General features: G+C 45.4%; 2 protein-coding genes across 2 annotated transcripts in view; one reads left to right on the forward strand and one right to left on the reverse strand.

Annotated features, from left to right (window-relative positions):
• T265_09286 (hypothetical protein) overlaps positions 1–7,744 on the forward strand; it is a gene marked incomplete at both ends in the record, with an annotated part of 12,694 nt that extends 4,950 nt beyond the window's left edge. Inside the window, one exon of the mRNA XM_009175314.1 lies at positions 7,314–7,744. Coding sequence (XP_009173578.1) covers positions 7,314–7,593 — 280 coding nt within the window. The remainder of the gene's footprint in view (positions 1–7,313) is intronic.
• A 1,043-nt stretch (positions 7,745–8,787) lies between these two features.
• The window catches only part of T265_09287 (hypothetical protein), a gene marked incomplete at both ends in the record, with an annotated part of 13,539 nt that continues 5,795 nt past the window's right edge, over positions 8,788–16,531 (reverse strand). Inside the window, 3 exons of the mRNA XM_009175315.1 lie at positions 8,788–9,569; positions 11,072–11,262; positions 11,503–11,598. Coding sequence (XP_009173579.1) covers positions 9,161–9,569; positions 11,072–11,262; positions 11,503–11,598 — 696 coding nt within the window. The remainder of the gene's footprint in view (positions 9,570–11,071; positions 11,263–11,502; positions 11,599–16,531) is intronic.

A 16,531-nucleotide genomic window follows, 5' to 3' on the forward strand; every position in this document is an offset into this window, starting at 1 on the left:
GTGGGCGCGTCGGCACATGAGTGGTTGCTACGCTGACTAGGCGGTGCAGACAATCGATGTCCGATGAGTCAGCTTAACACGACGTGTTTGTGCGTATGAGAAAAAAGACAAGCCTTGCGATCCAGTGAGCGACTGTGAGTTGAACAGTCAAGTATGTGGGTGACTGGGTCGCTACAAGTCCCTCGCAAATTAGTTTGCAAATGGATGTATTTCGCCAAGAATCATGAGTTTCCTTCAATTTATCATTGCCGATCACATTGGCGCATTAGTTACGTGATAAGGTGTAAGCCACCAGGTTGTCTTTTCGGGTCTGTAGCTGACATCGTAGCTAAAAGCGGAAGGTTTCTTTTTTCGTTTATGGGTTTTGTTTTTTCTTGCTTTTCTGTGCCACATGATACATGAAGGAAACTAACCGGTGGTCAATGATAAGCTCGAATTGCTTCCCGAAGAGATAATACTTGCATTTACGGATAGAATCAACAATGGCGAATGCCTGTTTTCCAGTAACAGAGTGACTGTTTTCGCTCGGTGTCAGTGTTCTAGAAAACGAGATCACCGGTCGGCCGTTCTGAGTCAGAGATGCAGCAATGGCTGTGTCTGAGGCGTCCGTCTCGACAACCAAGGGTGCGTTGTAGTCGACTGTCACAACCATGGCGTTTTCTAACTCTTTTAAATTTTGGCAGGACTGTTTTACACGCTCCTTTATGGGGAGTCTTGTTTCTGACAAACACTGATCTTGCGAAAAATAAGCAAACACCAACAACTCGTTGAATTTAGCGGCATGTGAATGAGAGAGTTTGACGAATAGGGTTCATTCGTCCAGGATCTGGTTTGATAGTTCCTTCATAGCCGAGAAGGCGTATTTGTTTGGCTGGTATGATGCTTTTCTTACAGTTTATTACTTCATAGAAAGATTTGGGGTTCTGCTCATGCTCATTTTGGATAGTCCCAAAAATAGTGACGTCGATGTAAGCGTAGGTGCCACTTAAGTTCACAGACTCGATTGTGTGGTCAGTAGTACGTCGGAAGCATGCTACTCCGTTGGTAACACCAAAAGGAATACGATGGAACTGGAACAGTTCTCCACACACTTCAAGAGCCGGTTTGTCTCTCTCACTGAGTGGAACTTGATGGTAAGAGCTCAATAGGTCTTAGGTGCTAAAGACAGCATGACGGGAATTTTTTTCGGTCATTTTGCTTAGTCGCGGTAACGGATACGCGTCTGGGTATGTGAACCGATTAATGGTTTGACTGTAGTTCACTACCACGCGTCTTTTGTTATTTGAATTTTTCGTGACCAGTACTTGAGCCCTCCAGAGAAAAATCGAAGGTTCGGTTACACCTTCATCCAATAGTCCGTTAACTTTGAAGTGGATGAACTGTTCATCGTCAGGGTTATAACACCTTGATTTCGTGGCGATAGGTTTGCAATCGGGTGAGAGGTTAGCAAAACGAGGAGGTGATTCAACCGTAGCAGCAGTTAAACCGCATGGGGTGAATGGACCTTGGTTCCCACCGAGTGTGACTGTAGGCCAAGAAAGTCGTGACCTAGCAGCACGTTAGCACATAGATTGGGTAATCCCAGTAGCTTGATTTTTTGTAAACACTACCCTTGTAATCGATGGATGCGTAGCCATAGCCGCTAGTTGAATACGTCGGAGAAGTAGATGCCATGGTAATCACAGAATCGCTAGTGTATATCTTCCAACCATGTGTACGAATTACCAAAGGAGATACATAACTACTCGAACTTCCTGAAGTTATAAAGGCCTGAAGCGATATTCCGTTTACCTTAATGCTGTTCACCGTGGAGGACATGCAGTTCAGGGCCGCAGCAGTCAACAGAGAAGATAAAGCAGAATCCCTCGTGCAATTTGAGTGGTTTTTGGCAGATTTGGATCGGCAAACACGCTGAAAATCGCCTGTTTTGCCACACGATTTACAAACTGCTTCTCTTGCGGGGCATTTGGATCGTGGATACCTGGAACGACGGCAAAAATTGATTGACGAGAGATAAGGTTACCGTAGATGTTTGTAAAGGTGCTGCAGTCGCAGGAAATTATACTGACTGTTTATGTGAATATGACTGGGCTTGTTTGTGCGCCAATTCTAATGACCTAGCCATTTCCTTTGCTTCATTGAGAGTCAGTTCATTTTGAGCTAGATGTCTTTCTCTGATGGTAGCATATTAAAGTCCGTCGATCAGAGTATCGCGTACAGTTTCGTTCTGGTGGTCAGTGACGGACACTGCTTTGAAATCACAATTTTTGGCCAAGGATTTGAGCCCCTGAACAAACTGATCAACATCTTGACTAGTGTCTTGTGTGCGAGTTTGTAGATGACAAGCGTAAATTATGTTCTTAGGACGAACGTACAGCCTTTCAAGTATAATAATAAATAATAAATGATCGTTCAGCTGTAGCACTCTTTCGGTGCCTAACTGCCATGCCACCAGAAAGAAGCATGAGGTCTGCGATGCTGCCAGGTTGCCCAAGCCTAGTCAAGGGAAGTCAGGCGGATTTCGTGTCCGAACGGACTCGTAGTTGGGGCAGAAATCCGCATCCACAAAATTTATCAAGGTTTCTAGTTTTTTAGATTAGGCGATTCGACAGTACCCAGAAACGTTTCGAAGGTTCGTGTTGTTGCATCTGGAGAATTTGGATCTGTGTCGAAACACTTGGGTCGCAGCACCGGTTCCATTGTATTCTTAGACAAGTAAATTGTTGCAGATGAAGTATCGATTCTGATTGAACTCGAGAACAAGACTGAGTAGCGTGGAATAAATAGTGCTCTACTTGTCTAAGAGTGGACGTACACAAGCTGAAAGTGAAGGCGGAAGCATAGTTAATATGAAACGACAATGTGAACACAAAGGATAGTCATGACAGACTTGTCGAACGAATCAAGTGGAACGACACAGACAACTCGAGAGAACTCAACAGTTGAGGTGCGAACTTACTGACCAGAAGGTCCGTGTTTCTAATCATACTCTGGCATCTCGACTGCTCCTGTCTAGACTTATCCAGCGAGGAATGTCCTGCAATTTTGTGAGCATAATAAGTTCTTCGTAGACTCAAAATTCCTAGCGTGAGTATTCAGACAGCTCTCCAAAAGCTTCCGTACACAAAGAGGTGCCCGTCAAGGATACACGTTCTCCCGGATGCCATTTAATTTCGTGATTGACGGGATAACTAAACGAACGCTGAAGGGTCTCAAATGTCCTGGTGTTCAAACAACTACAGACGAAATCGTTTCCGTGTTCAAAGAGAACACAGGTGTTTTTCGATTAACCGACCAAACATTCCTTCCTTTGGCATGCAGTTTGCACGCGCAACCTGTAAGGTCATGTTTCTACACATACCGCTTACAATTCAGGGAGGAGCACACGCGTTTGTGTATCTTGGAGATTGTATTAGTTCCGACTAGTGTGTTGGATGAGGTCGATGCACGAATCTGCAGGAATCCGGTCACGTAGGATACCTGTGGTGTCAAGGCGGTTTATTTCCGAATTTCAAGGAACTTGTGTACTGAGCTCTTGTTGCATGGCTGCGACGTGTGGTCTCCCCAAACAGCGGGGATGAGACGCCTTCAGGCCTCCAACAGTTATCTCAGAACCATAGCTCGTTATGTAATGTAAGCGAATCCATCAGAGGCAAGTAGAAAACTGGTGTTCGGTTGTGCATTGGGGATTTCCATCTAAGCATGTGCTTGGTAGCAGAAACTGCGCTGATTAGAACATGTAACGTACCTACCGAGCCATCGTTCGCCGAAGGAAGTGCTATTTTCTGTGCCCAATTCAGAGAGGTGGTCAACCGTTGATGTGGTAGAAAGAAGTGCTCTACTTGTCTAAGAGTGGACGTACACAAGCTGAAAGTGAAGGCGGAAGCATAGTTAATATGAAACGACAATGTGAACACAAAGGATAGTCATGACAGACTTGTCGAACGAATCAAGTGGAACGACACAGACAACTCGAGAGAACTCAACAGTTGAGGTGCGAACTTACTGACCAGAAGGTCCGTGTTTCTAATCATACTCTGGCATCTCGACTGCTCCTGTCTAGACTTATCCAGCGAGGAATGTCCTGCAATTTTGTGAGCATAATAAGTTCTTCGTAGACTCAAAATTCCTAGCGTGAGTATTCAGACAGCTCTCCAAAAGCTTCCGTACACAAAGAGGTGCCCGTCAAGGATACACGTTCTCCCGGATGCCATTTAATTTCGTGATTGACGGGATAACTAAACGAACGCTGAAGGGTCTCAAATGTCCTGGTGTTCAAACGACTACAGACGAAATCGTTTCCGTGTTCAAAGAGAACACAGGTGTTTTTCGATTAACCGACCAAACATTCCTTCCTTTGGCATGCAGTTTGCACGCGCAACCTGTAAGGTCATGTTTCTACACATACCGCTTACAATTCAGGGAGGAGCACACGCGTTTGTGTATCTTGGAGATTGTATTAGTTCCGACTAGTGTGTTGGATGAGGTCGATGCACGAATCTGCAGGAATCCGGTCACGTAGGATACCTGTGGTGTCAAGGCGGTTTATTTCCGAATTTCAAGGAACTTGTGTACTGAGCTCTTGTTGCATGGCTGCGACGTGTGGTCTCCCCAAACAGCGGGGATGAGACGCCTTCAGGCCTCCAACAGTTATCTCAAAACCATAGCTCGTTATGTAATGTAAGCGAATCCATCAGAGGCAAGTAGAAAACTGGTGTTCGGTTGTGCATTGGGGATTTCCATCTAAGCATGTGCTTGGTAGCAGAAACTGCGCTGATTAGAACATGTAACGTACCTACCGAGCCATCGTTCGCCGAAGGAAGTGCTATTTTCTGTGCCCAATTCAGAGAGGTGGTCAACCGTTGATGTGGTAGAAAGAAATGAAAGAGATTGCGAAAAGTCTGGGTGCTGTCGATGCAACCCGCATTCCAGGATGGGGACCGTGTGGATCCCACTGCATGGTTGGAGGCGCTGCAAGATATGGCTGGTAATCGATTTGAGTCACATTGCTGTTGTCACGTTCTATCCAGGTTACCCGAATGAGTTTCTGGAGGGGGAAGCACCTCGGAAGGACTGGCAAGCTAGCACTAAGTATCCTCTCCATCCAGTTCATTCTTTTATTCACAACAAACCTTTCAAATAAACTATGGCTGCGCGGCAGCGAACCGTGCATGTTGAGCACTGCTGCTGTGCTGTCCATGATAATAATGGTAGGTTGCACTGTTTTGGTCACGTGCCCCTTACGCCTGTCGGTTAGCTTCCTCGTAGTTCTTCGCACAACCCGCTCGGACAGTGGAAATGAACCAGATGTTAAATGATCACTTCGCAGAGAGTTATGAAAGCTATTACCAGCAAACTGGTCATTGATGACCCCCGTTGTGGATCATTAGGAGGGACGGCAGACATTCACCCGAAATTTCGCCGGGGAATCGAGGTTCCTTCAAACTACTACAGATGCCTTCAGCACACAATAGAAGTTGCTGACATACGGTTTCGTTGTCTACGGAGATGGGGTGCCTACTTCATATCAATGCACAGGCGGTGATAACCTTTGGACATATCAGAATCATTAGAAAGCTATAACCCTCCGAAACTTTTGATTGGCTGTCCTGTTTTCGGGAGACATAATAATAGACCGTAGGTTTGATATCACAGGTTGCACAAATCGACCACAACGGTGAAGAAATTAAATTGGCAGAGACCGAACACTGGTCAGGAGTGCTGATACACAATGATTCCCATGCCAAGAAACATCTCAAATGGCGCGGTAACGTCTCACCGCTCTTCAGCTGTAGTGAGGAGGATGTGGCGAGCGATTTAGAGTGGAGAGCATTTATGGCCAAGCTTCCACCTCCCTGCCACATGAACCCTGGAACACGACGAAGTTATGTTCACAGCTAGTGCCAAGCTTCCGTTACTGATAAAACCACCTTGTAGGAATTCACCACTGGGTACCGTAGTACAAACATTGGACATCTACAGGCCAGAAAAACAGCATCAAGGAATTTCGGCTGTACAACCCATTTTCAACGCGAAGTACAGGCACATTAACTAGAACGGATCAGCTCACCGGGACTTGCTCCTTCAAACGGTTAGACTGACGTACACATTCTTAGTTACTACTGACGCCTTCGATTACAAGGCGTCTACATCTACAACGGTCTACATCTCTTGTGGATCGGGTATGTGCATTCGTACATGTCTCAGCTTGTGTGGTCAACTATGTGAGAAAAGGAAAGCCTTCTTTTTAAAGAAACCAAATAAAGTTCCGGATACTGATACTACCCGAATGCTGATGTTCTCATAATCCAGCAGTATTTGTCATGTGAAAACTATGGTCTGAGCTTGTTGCTGTGGCCAGTTGTATTTCAGTGTGGCCGTATCCAAAATCTAACCAGAGTTTGTATGTCAATTTTTACTACAGAATTTTTTGCCTCAGAATCAATGTACTTGTTCAAGAGGGAAAAAGGCTTTTATGTTGTGGATACCTTCAGCAAAACATCAACAACAGTGTTGAGTGTCAATGATCAACTGTGGCCAGCTTTCTCTGACAGGTAAATAATGAAATTAGCTTTATTTTGCTGTGATTGGTGGACGAAACTCAAGGCAGCGGGAAAATTACATTTGCAACAACTTCCAGGACACCTTGGAACTCAGCAGCCGTTTTTTCAGTCTCCTTTCCGCAAAACTCGCGCCGCGCGGAAAATATCGGCCTCTGATAATAAGTGTGCACCGCTTTGCTTTTCGCTTTCAGATTTGGTTAACTTGAAACAATATGTTAAGCTGAGTATGTCAAACGCGGAAAAGCTGGTGTCGTTCGATGTTTTTTAATGTATTGGTTTGAACGACGATAAACCGTACATATTCCTCAATAAGTAGTTATAGGAGTCTACTGGCGGGTCTTATGTAACTAGGCGCATTCCGAAGTAGACATGAAATCGGTGGGGAACGTAATGCCTCCTTCATTCAATCGTCATGATGATACGCATAAATAATACTTTGGGTCTTACGTAATTCGCGAAAATTTAGATAATCTCTTATTTCGACAGCTTACGGAAACGCCGCTAGATTCAGGGAGTCAAAACCGAATAGATTCCCAAAGTGGTACTATTTTAAGTACGGTCATGTTTAAGCTTTACTGTGCGCCAGTATTGGTGTCTTATTTGTTCCTAAAACTGACTAGTTCTGGATCGGTGTGTTGTAGTTGTACCATACTCTCACGTCCTTTTGTTTTGTAATGGTATGCGCTTAAGTCACTTAGCCAAGGCACCTAATGGTTCAAACGTTTCATCCCACGAATCTCTATATTTCAGCTACGATTCTGCCTTTTCGCCTTCGACATCAAAACCTGATGCAATAGATGCTGAACTACAAACATTTGTCCAGATGCTGCAGCAGCGCGCCGGGTTTCAAAGCAAAATCAGTCACCTGACTTCCATTTGCTGGGATAAATGCGTCTCCGGGTACCCTGCCGCCAAAATGGACGGGAAGAAAGAAATATGTCTACAAAACTGTGTTGACCGTTATATGGATGTTTCAGTCCTACTGCGCACCCGGTTTCAAGACATGCTGTCCAAGCTGCAGCCTCAGTGATATAGTCGTTTGTTTCAATACCTGCTCAAGGTTACCTAGGTCTTTTGATCAGATTACGGCAGTTACTCATTCTAGGGTGTGAGTTTAATGCGGACTGTCCTTTTGTACAGTTCAATCATGTTTTCGTCTACTTCCATTTCCCTTATTGGTCTTCGTCATGTTGTGCGGATGACTGGACGGTTTGCAACTATTACCCGAAGCCATGAATCAGAAAACCATCTTGACTGCAGAAGCTTATCTACGCAACACTGTCTGCATGTATCAGGCGCCCGCAGTATAGATATTCAGGCGGAATAGGGCATGTTGCGTCTGAACATACTCTAGGCCTTCATGGTTCATTATCCAATCCAATAAGCAGTGTAAACAAGTGACAAAAGGCAGGCTGCAATGTATGATTGAGGAATCCAAATCCTAATCGAAAGCGACGTTGACGGCCGGCTAACCCGATTACAACCCTACTTGTTACACCTTATTTGCATAACTATAGGAATGGTTTCATTCACATCAATACGACAGTAGAAGCTTACTACTCCGTCGGTCAAGTATTTTGCATGGGTTTCCCGTGGACTCAGATTTTAAGCATTGTAGACTTGCACATGTACTTAAGCCTGACACCGGTATGTATGGTTGCACAAACGCCATCACCATGGTCTGTCACAGCAGAACCGCTGCCGTCGGTCAAGTATTTTGCATGGGTTTCCTGTGGACTCAGATTTTAAGCACTGAAGACTTGCACATGTACTTAAGCCTGACACTGGTATGTATGGTTGCACAACCGCCATCACCATGGTCTGTCGCAGAGCAGAACCCCCCAAAACAATCACATCTAATTTGTCAAACTACCTTCTGTTGGAACGCCTCGGTCTCTGGACAGGGATCTATTCGCACTCGCAGCAATGTAAAATTTGCCACATGTCGCAGATTTGGACCGGATAGTTCCGTCTGTTGGTTTTGCACCCAAGCTTCTGTACCAGTTGTTCTCGAATGCATCGATATATACACAAGCCACTGGGTGAGGTTACTCTGGGATGAAGTAAGCTGCCGTTGGTTGGCACACCGGAATTTACCATCAGTGGTAATCCCGGTTAAGCCACGTCGGGCGAATAAACCAGACAGGGGAAAACTGACTGGATGTTCAACCCCTGTTCACTTATCTTGCAACGGATTTGAACAAGGCAGTAGAAGCAACAAAGATGCGGGATTGTCAACGTCGTTAGGGTACCACAGTCCAATAGTAATAAAATAACTCCACTAACCATTATCCGCCAGCATTTTGCACAAGTTACTCTGCCGCAAAAAGGGTAGATATGAGACCCGGAGAAGAAAAACAAAAGAATTTTTGCAGGTGGAATCGCAGTTTCGTTCAGTTGGTCGCACAGCTGAAACGCTTTTCCAGATTATTTCGTAAGCTCAGAAACGAGCAGGTAGAAGAACAAGAAACAGAGGAACGGGTGTTGGTGGTCTATACAGACGTCTCCTGTTCATCGGGGAAAGGAACTTGGATGCGGAACAAAAAGACGGGATACAAAGCATGGTGTGATACATGACAAATCGGTTTCCCCTAAATTCAGGTCTGTGTGTTACTGCCGGAACCGTTCGACCCACTCATGTTCCCGGTACCATCCATCCCTGAAGCCCGTGACAGTGCGTTTGAATAGGACACCGGGACGTTATTTGATCCGTTAGTGCTACCAACATTCGGGTCAGAAGCAACAGAGGATGCAGCCTGACCAGTTGTTGATACTGTTGTCGTCGGGGCGTTGAACCCTGCACGCGGTACGCGGCTAACAGATAGTGATTCCGTTGTAATGCTGGTTGAGTTCGTGCTTATCTGACTTCCTCCTGGGGCACGCGCGGAGACTTGCCGAAGAAGTTGGTTGAGCCAGCGTTTGGTCGAAATGTCATCTTTTAACAAGTTATTGAACGTACCATCCGCCAGTTGGGGAGGTAGACATGTTCCCAGTGCATCTCGTGCTCTGAAATAAGATGGAATTTGGCGGACTGACATAAGTGAACGTCACACTTGACTACCTGTTAAATTTCCGGTTTCAGGTCATGCAATACAAGAAAACAAACAAACCCAGTAGCTACGCTGCCTAGAGGGCAGTGGCCGTGAAATTCAGGTGATTCTTTGGGTGCCGCGGCTTGCTGCAGGTCCGTGTTTAGAAGACAACTGCGGGAGTAGTTTTATTTTATGGGTCCGATCCGCGAGCCTTAGACGGGCTCAAATGCGTGACCACCAGCGCCATTGCAGTATGACAGGCGCTTCCTGTCTGCATTGCCTTCCCAATGAAGCTGTGTGAGCGTGATGAATCCGAAGCACGAAAACAGCACCTAAAACACTAAATGGTTTGGACTTGCGTCATGCATGTATCAAACGGAGTCCACCGAAGACGACGTTTTATACTCTGAACTCTTGTTCGTACAAGGCTCATCAGAGGACGCGCAACAACTTCGCAGTTCGTAACAAGGGTGGCCAGTGTTCAAGTGCCTTCGAGCCTTTCATGTTGGGATCCACATGGTTAGAAACCTTACAGGACATAGTGTCTAGCCGGTCCTATTAGAGGACATCCTGTCATATCCTAATCATAATGCCTAGGTCACGTATGTCTTTGTATGGTGGACTCGTCAGGTGAGGTTCGCAAATCTCGCTGGTCCAGTCCAACTAATGGCGTTCTAAAAATCAAATAATTCAGCTGTAGCACTCTATCGGTGTCTAACTGCCATGCCACCCAAAGGAATCACGACGGCTAGGATACTGCCAATTTGCCCAAGCTTAGACACGTGACAGGCGTAATTCGGGCTCAAACTATGGACCTTCCGGTTAGTAAATTCATGCTATAACGACTGGCTTCCTACTTTAACATAATCGCCAAATGCGTCCATCTCATTCCTGTTTTGGAGTATAGGTACACTGTTCTTGATGGCCTTCGACAGAGACTTTCCAAGGAGTTCCAATCTATTCCGCTTATTTGCCAATGCATTAATCACGATATTACGATAGTTCGGCAGTTTTCTCATTCCTGTTTTGGAGTATAGGTACACTTCTTGATGGCCTACGACAGAGACTTTCCAAGGAGTTCCAATCCATTCCGCTTATTTACCAATGCATTACTCACGATATTACGATAGTTCGGCAGAGTTTGTTGCTGGTATACTGTTCGTTATCACTCTTATTTGGTGGTCGAAGCGTTCGCCGAAGAAAGGAACCATAGCCTTCTGAACCCTGGAGAAATCCGTGCAGTCGATTGTGATGATAAAAATCTGGCTGTGGTACCCGCTATGGACTGGAGACTGGTCCTACTTGGAGAGGCCGGGTATATTGCTTGTGCTAAGTGGTTGCCACTGGGCAGTCAAGTTTTAGGTGCATGCGGACACCTTGTTTTAGTTACCAACACCCCAAATGCTGGTCTGAAATGACCACCAGTACACATGGAATCACGAAAAACTAGGTCATGCGCAGCGAGGCAATGCTTACCGGGCGTCGTCAGACAATCGTGAATAGCACCGAATGACGTGTTTCAGGAGCCGCAATGATTGATCTTTTGCTAGATGTGTTACCATTTTGTCCAAAACTGTGGCGACGTGTGCAAAACGTTCGTACGTCTGGCATATATAGGCTAATCCAACTTCATCAAGAAGCAGCTTATGCATGATGAAAGTAGCAACCTGGAAAAATAGAAACACAAAGGTTGGGATCAAAACAAATGAACTCAGATAGACAAGGTAAGTTGCAAACCGATGTAAGGCTGGTCTGAGCTAGACAAATACATAGCTGAAACTTCCGTTGGAAGATGCGTGCCCAACAAACTCCATCATCCTACTCCATAAACACGGTAGCTGAAACTTCCGTTGGAAGATGCGTGCCCGACAAACTCCATAAACACGGTGAACTTCAGAGAGACTCACTGTTTTGCTCAGTTCGCTGCCAGACTCCATGATCACCAAACACAAGGGAATGATTTCCGAGCCCAGGAGGAAAGCAATCACCTCAGGTTCGTCCGTCTGAAAAAGAACATGAAATACTGTGAATCAGCGTAGCGAAAAGTCAAAACTGACGATGGGTTAGCCAAAAAACAAGCGACGAAACCGGAAAACAGCGGTAGCTCCATCGGCTGCGATGACCAGAATCCGTTGAGTTCAAATAAGAAGGAAACCGTTTCGCGCGTTGAGTTTTTAACGGAAAACGCTTAGGATAGTTTATCGAAAATACATGAATAGTATACGATTATCGTCCATTTTCGGACTCATCTGACGACCCAACAAGGCATTAAATTTCGTTAGAAAGCAGTGCAACTATCAGCCCGCGACGGAGCGTGGTTCCGTATTCTCCGGTTTTCGGTAACAATCGTAGAGCAGACTAAGAACATCAACCGACAGCTGTCCAACTGAAAAAGTCTCCTTCTCAAGTAACTCTCACAAGTAGAATTTTTGAATGCATATTGATTGTATGTTGAGGGTCAGGAGAGATCGTTTGAGAGCAGCGTCAATAAAGACAATAAAACCTATTGGTTGATAAATTAGAGTAAGCCAGAGGAAACCAGGTGGGGTTGTTGAACTGCATAAGCTATGCGAAAGAGGGGGAACTGGTGAAAGCCACTTCCCAGTGGCGGTTTCAATAGCTCGAAAAGGAACGGGAAAGCCCTAGAGAACCTTATAGAAAAATCGATTCGACAGTCCCACAGACAACTTTGCTCAATATCCTTTCTCCCATTCTGTTGTTAGTTTGAACGAACCAACCAAGACTGCCCCTTTAGAAGCCTTTGATGTTCCCGAGAAATCACTGGCATGGGATCAACTATATGCATCCGAACGTATGCATAGATAAAAACAAATTAATTCCAGGTGAGACAACAAACGAGGTCTAATCACACGGCAGCACATCAGTCAACTTCGTGATCGACGGGATAGTGGGATGAGCGCTGGAGGACGCTGGTATTCAGATAGCTGCCGACGGAAGCTTTGTAGATCTGGAGTATTTAGACATGGTTTTCGTCTCCGAAGACACAGGTCTTTCTGGATAAACTGACCTAATTCATCCCGTTCTTTCGCAAGCGATTTGCGGCCACAGTGTAAAGTCACGTTGCTGGATATAGTCACTGAACACGTCACCTATAATTCAAAAAGTACTCGGATTTGTGTGCCGCTTTGTGTATTTTGGAAGTTGCTTGCTGCAGATGAGGTTCATGTACGAGCCGGTAAGGTTCGGGTCGTGTTTGTTAATTTGAGACACCAATGGCATCAAAGCGGGACGTGTGTATGAGGCTATATTAGAAGTTCTTTTGTTGCATAGCTAAGACGTGGCCAGTTCGAGTAGCGGAACTGAGACATTTATAGGTATTCGACAATCGCTGTCTCAGAACCAAAGCTCGTGTAGGCTGGTACTGACAAATCGGCAAGTCGAGTGCTAGCTTGTGCAACCAGGACTCCAGCAGAAGAACGTATCCAGCACCGAAACCTGCGGTGGTTAGGCCGTGTATTGTGCATACTGAGTCAACGTTTACCGAAAAAGAACTGTTTTCCGTACTTGATTCAGTGGCGCAAGCAAAATGATGGGAAGGCATAACACAGATTACGACTCACCTTCCAGGATGAAGTTCGCGTAATCCCTACTGTGCCTGGTTGGAGAAGCTGCAGGATATGACTGCTTATCGATGTCCCTGGCGTTGATGCTATCAACTGCAATCCGCAGTGTTTGGATGTGTCTGGAGATATATACACATAGGAGTGACTATTGCAGGTTGACATTAAGCCCCTTCCCCAACTATTTTCATCCTATTCTTTAGAATAATCCTCTCAAATAAATTATGGTGTAGTAGTGATGCATGGGTGTTGAACGGTGATATCATCCTGCCAATGATGATGACCACTCAAGGTTTTAGTGCAAAGACGCTGCAGGTAGCTAACGCCTATTCTGCAATCGCACCTATGATCAAGCGCTTTAATCCATCTACGGTCGTCGAGTCGAAGGATCCAAATTTCGCAATCTCACAGTGAGACTACTGTTGCGGTTGCTGCCTAAACAAAACCCTTCAGCGTTAGCCTCAGTGAAATCACTTTCTGACACGACGAATGACACAAGTTCGCAAATGTTGCTCGGTCCCAGATAGTGCGTGCAATGACATATTCAGTCACTGTACAATCGCGGCTCATGCAGCTGTCTAGATAAGTAAACTGGTCAACAAACTCGAGTTCTCTCCAGGGTATCGGCAGCGCACAAGGAACTCGGAATCCCTGAGCGACATTTTGTGTCTAGTATATACAGAGAGCATATGGAAACTGGGGACCATACCCAAGAACGTGTTGACTGACGGTCGTCAAAATGACCAGAAAATGTCTGCATAGTGCTATTCTTCCACTTTTCCTCTGGAGGTAAATCTGAAGCCAGGAACTTCAATTAACTTTGAAGGCGTCGCTATTTGGCCCAGTACATGTGGAATGACAGACTTATTTATGGAGTTACATGAGCCTTTGAAGTTCAGGAAAACTAAGGATGTTGACCGGAGGTGCATATGGTCCTGCTCAAGAATCTGAGATAATGTGGAAATATTATCGTTGTAATATTTAACTGGTTGAAACCTTGCTTAGTGCTTCTGGATTTGCGTATCACGTATCGTGATATGGTTTTGCCGTATTACTGAAACCAATAACGCGGTTGCGACGGATATTAAGCTCATATCCCGATGTTAGAAACATTCGATTCGCGTATCAATGTGTAACAGATAATCTATTGGCCCCAGTTATCCGAAAGGCGTTTCTGTTCCAAAAATCCAGCTAGAGCAGTAACCGCACCAGTGGAAGGTTATCTGGGCCGGCATTTCGATGGCGCTTTTAGGGCGAAAGGTGTGTTGGTGCTTCAATGAGGGAGGATCTAAACTTGCAGGTCACGGATTGAATTGAGCAGGTCGGATGAAGTACACAGATACGGAAGCTGATGACCAACTGTTACGGAAAATACACTGCCCTATGGCTTTATTATATATTAAATCTTAAAAGCGGTGTTTGATTAGCACCCAGCAACCGCTGTCCGGGGGGCCTGTTTTTCGGATTAGCTGGAACAACCTCCGTATATTTCCCGCCGTACTAGCATTCCGTATTTCTTGAGCTTGTTGGCTGCACCATGCCTTATTCCGTTCGAGTTGCGGAATCCAAGGGAAATAACAACTGCATGAAGAACTTGAGCTTGTTGGCTGCACCATGCCTTATTCCGTTCGAGTTGCGGAATCCAAGGGAAATAACAACTCGCATGAAGAAGCGACAGAGATTACCTGGGATCCACTAGGTCGCGTTCGGTGAAACCACATGCCATGTTCCAAATTCGCATGTGGCGGTTGTTACATTTTACAAATTACGAGAGACCACTTCCAGAGCACCACACAATAAAGTTTGGTATGTTTGCTTAATTTGTGACTCAGAATGCTTTTCAGTCCCTAGAAGGGAACTTCGCTCTTTAGATTCACCCAGGAAATTGAGTGGAAATCTACACTGGATGAGGGCATGATCTGAATCAGGATATGTATTTCCGTGATCGAGCATCGCCTATGTGATTGATTTTAATTCACGGCCGTTTGACAGTAAGTGGACTCCGGGTAGCACAAGGGTGTCCACGGCGCATAAATACAGTACTGCTGAGAAGCAAATGACGGTCAGCACAGAGCTGTAAAAAGCATTCTCCATTATCATCATGACGCCTTGGATCTAAGCTAGACAGGTCAGCGACGTGCCTGAGATAAACTGAGGCACTCTGCGATCAGGACTATATCTGCACCCTTCGTGTTGGATAAGAGGTGTGCGGAATGAGTGCTAGAAGTGATGTATAAGCTGAAACTATAAACAAGGAACAGTTAGCATTTCGGCCGGTGCGGCCGGATCAACGACACGGAGGTTACCGTTTACAAGTATTCAATCAAGCAATAAAGCATCAGCTCGTGAGATAAAAGCGATATCAGCACCGTCACAACCAGATGCAGCAGCAGCTCAAAGTTCGCAGTTGATGGCATCTAGATAGCTAACATGCCGTAAGCTGAATTGTAGTGCTCAGATCTTGTATTCGGGTTTCGTAAAGGAACATATCTGTCGATAAGGCGTCAAGCGTGCTAGCAAAAGCAGCTTGTTGGCCATTGATAAATGAGTCATTAACAACAATACCAAGGTGCGAAATGTTGGAAAATTAACGTGGTTGTGGAAGCTTGGAAGAACAGAAGCGTTGAAATGGCTTAAGTCAGTTGCGCCGGTACGTAGAAAACGGTACAGATAGAAAATCAGCTTGCTAGACAGAGGGTGACTGAATAACTTGGTGTCCGTATTTGAGTGACCAGCTCATGAAGTGGGAATTATTGGGGCTGCGTTGCAGGCATCTAAAAAAGAATTCCAACTACTGCCACGGAACTATGAACATGAGCCGGATCGCCAGCTAATCCAATTCTCAAGGGCCCTTGTCTAGGGCTGGAGAACCCTTGTGTCTCAGATCTCCTGATCTCTGTGTGTTGAACTAAGGAAGGCACAGCCGAACGGTGATTTTTAATTGTTTGCCGAGATTGATCAAAGGTCCTCGTCTTCGATATTATCATCATAGACAATAAACGCGTTGGCATTATTCGTTACAATACAAACAAATACAGTCTGCCTTAAGGACGCCAAGAATGTGACACTGGAACTCGATCAAGTGCTACCTCACTACGGGTACTCCAGGGTGCTCTCATGTACAAACGTTGTGCGAAAAAATAAGGATGGGAAATGACGATACGCAATGAACCTTGAGGTTCCATGGGTTTGAACATCTACCACAAGGTATGGTACACAGACGCTGAACAAACATTAGTTTTACTTATCAGCGCGTATTCATCATCAACATCATCAATGACAGCAACACCAGTGTTGACACTGATGATTCACTGCCGTACAACCATAGAGTTCGTTTAGTTATATATATATATAT

Source organism: Opisthorchis viverrini, assembly GCF_000715545.1.
Source record: "Opisthorchis viverrini unplaced genomic scaffold opera_v5_267, whole genome shotgun sequence".
NCBI classification, from domain to species: domain Eukaryota; kingdom Metazoa; phylum Platyhelminthes; class Trematoda; order Opisthorchiida; family Opisthorchiidae; genus Opisthorchis; species Opisthorchis viverrini.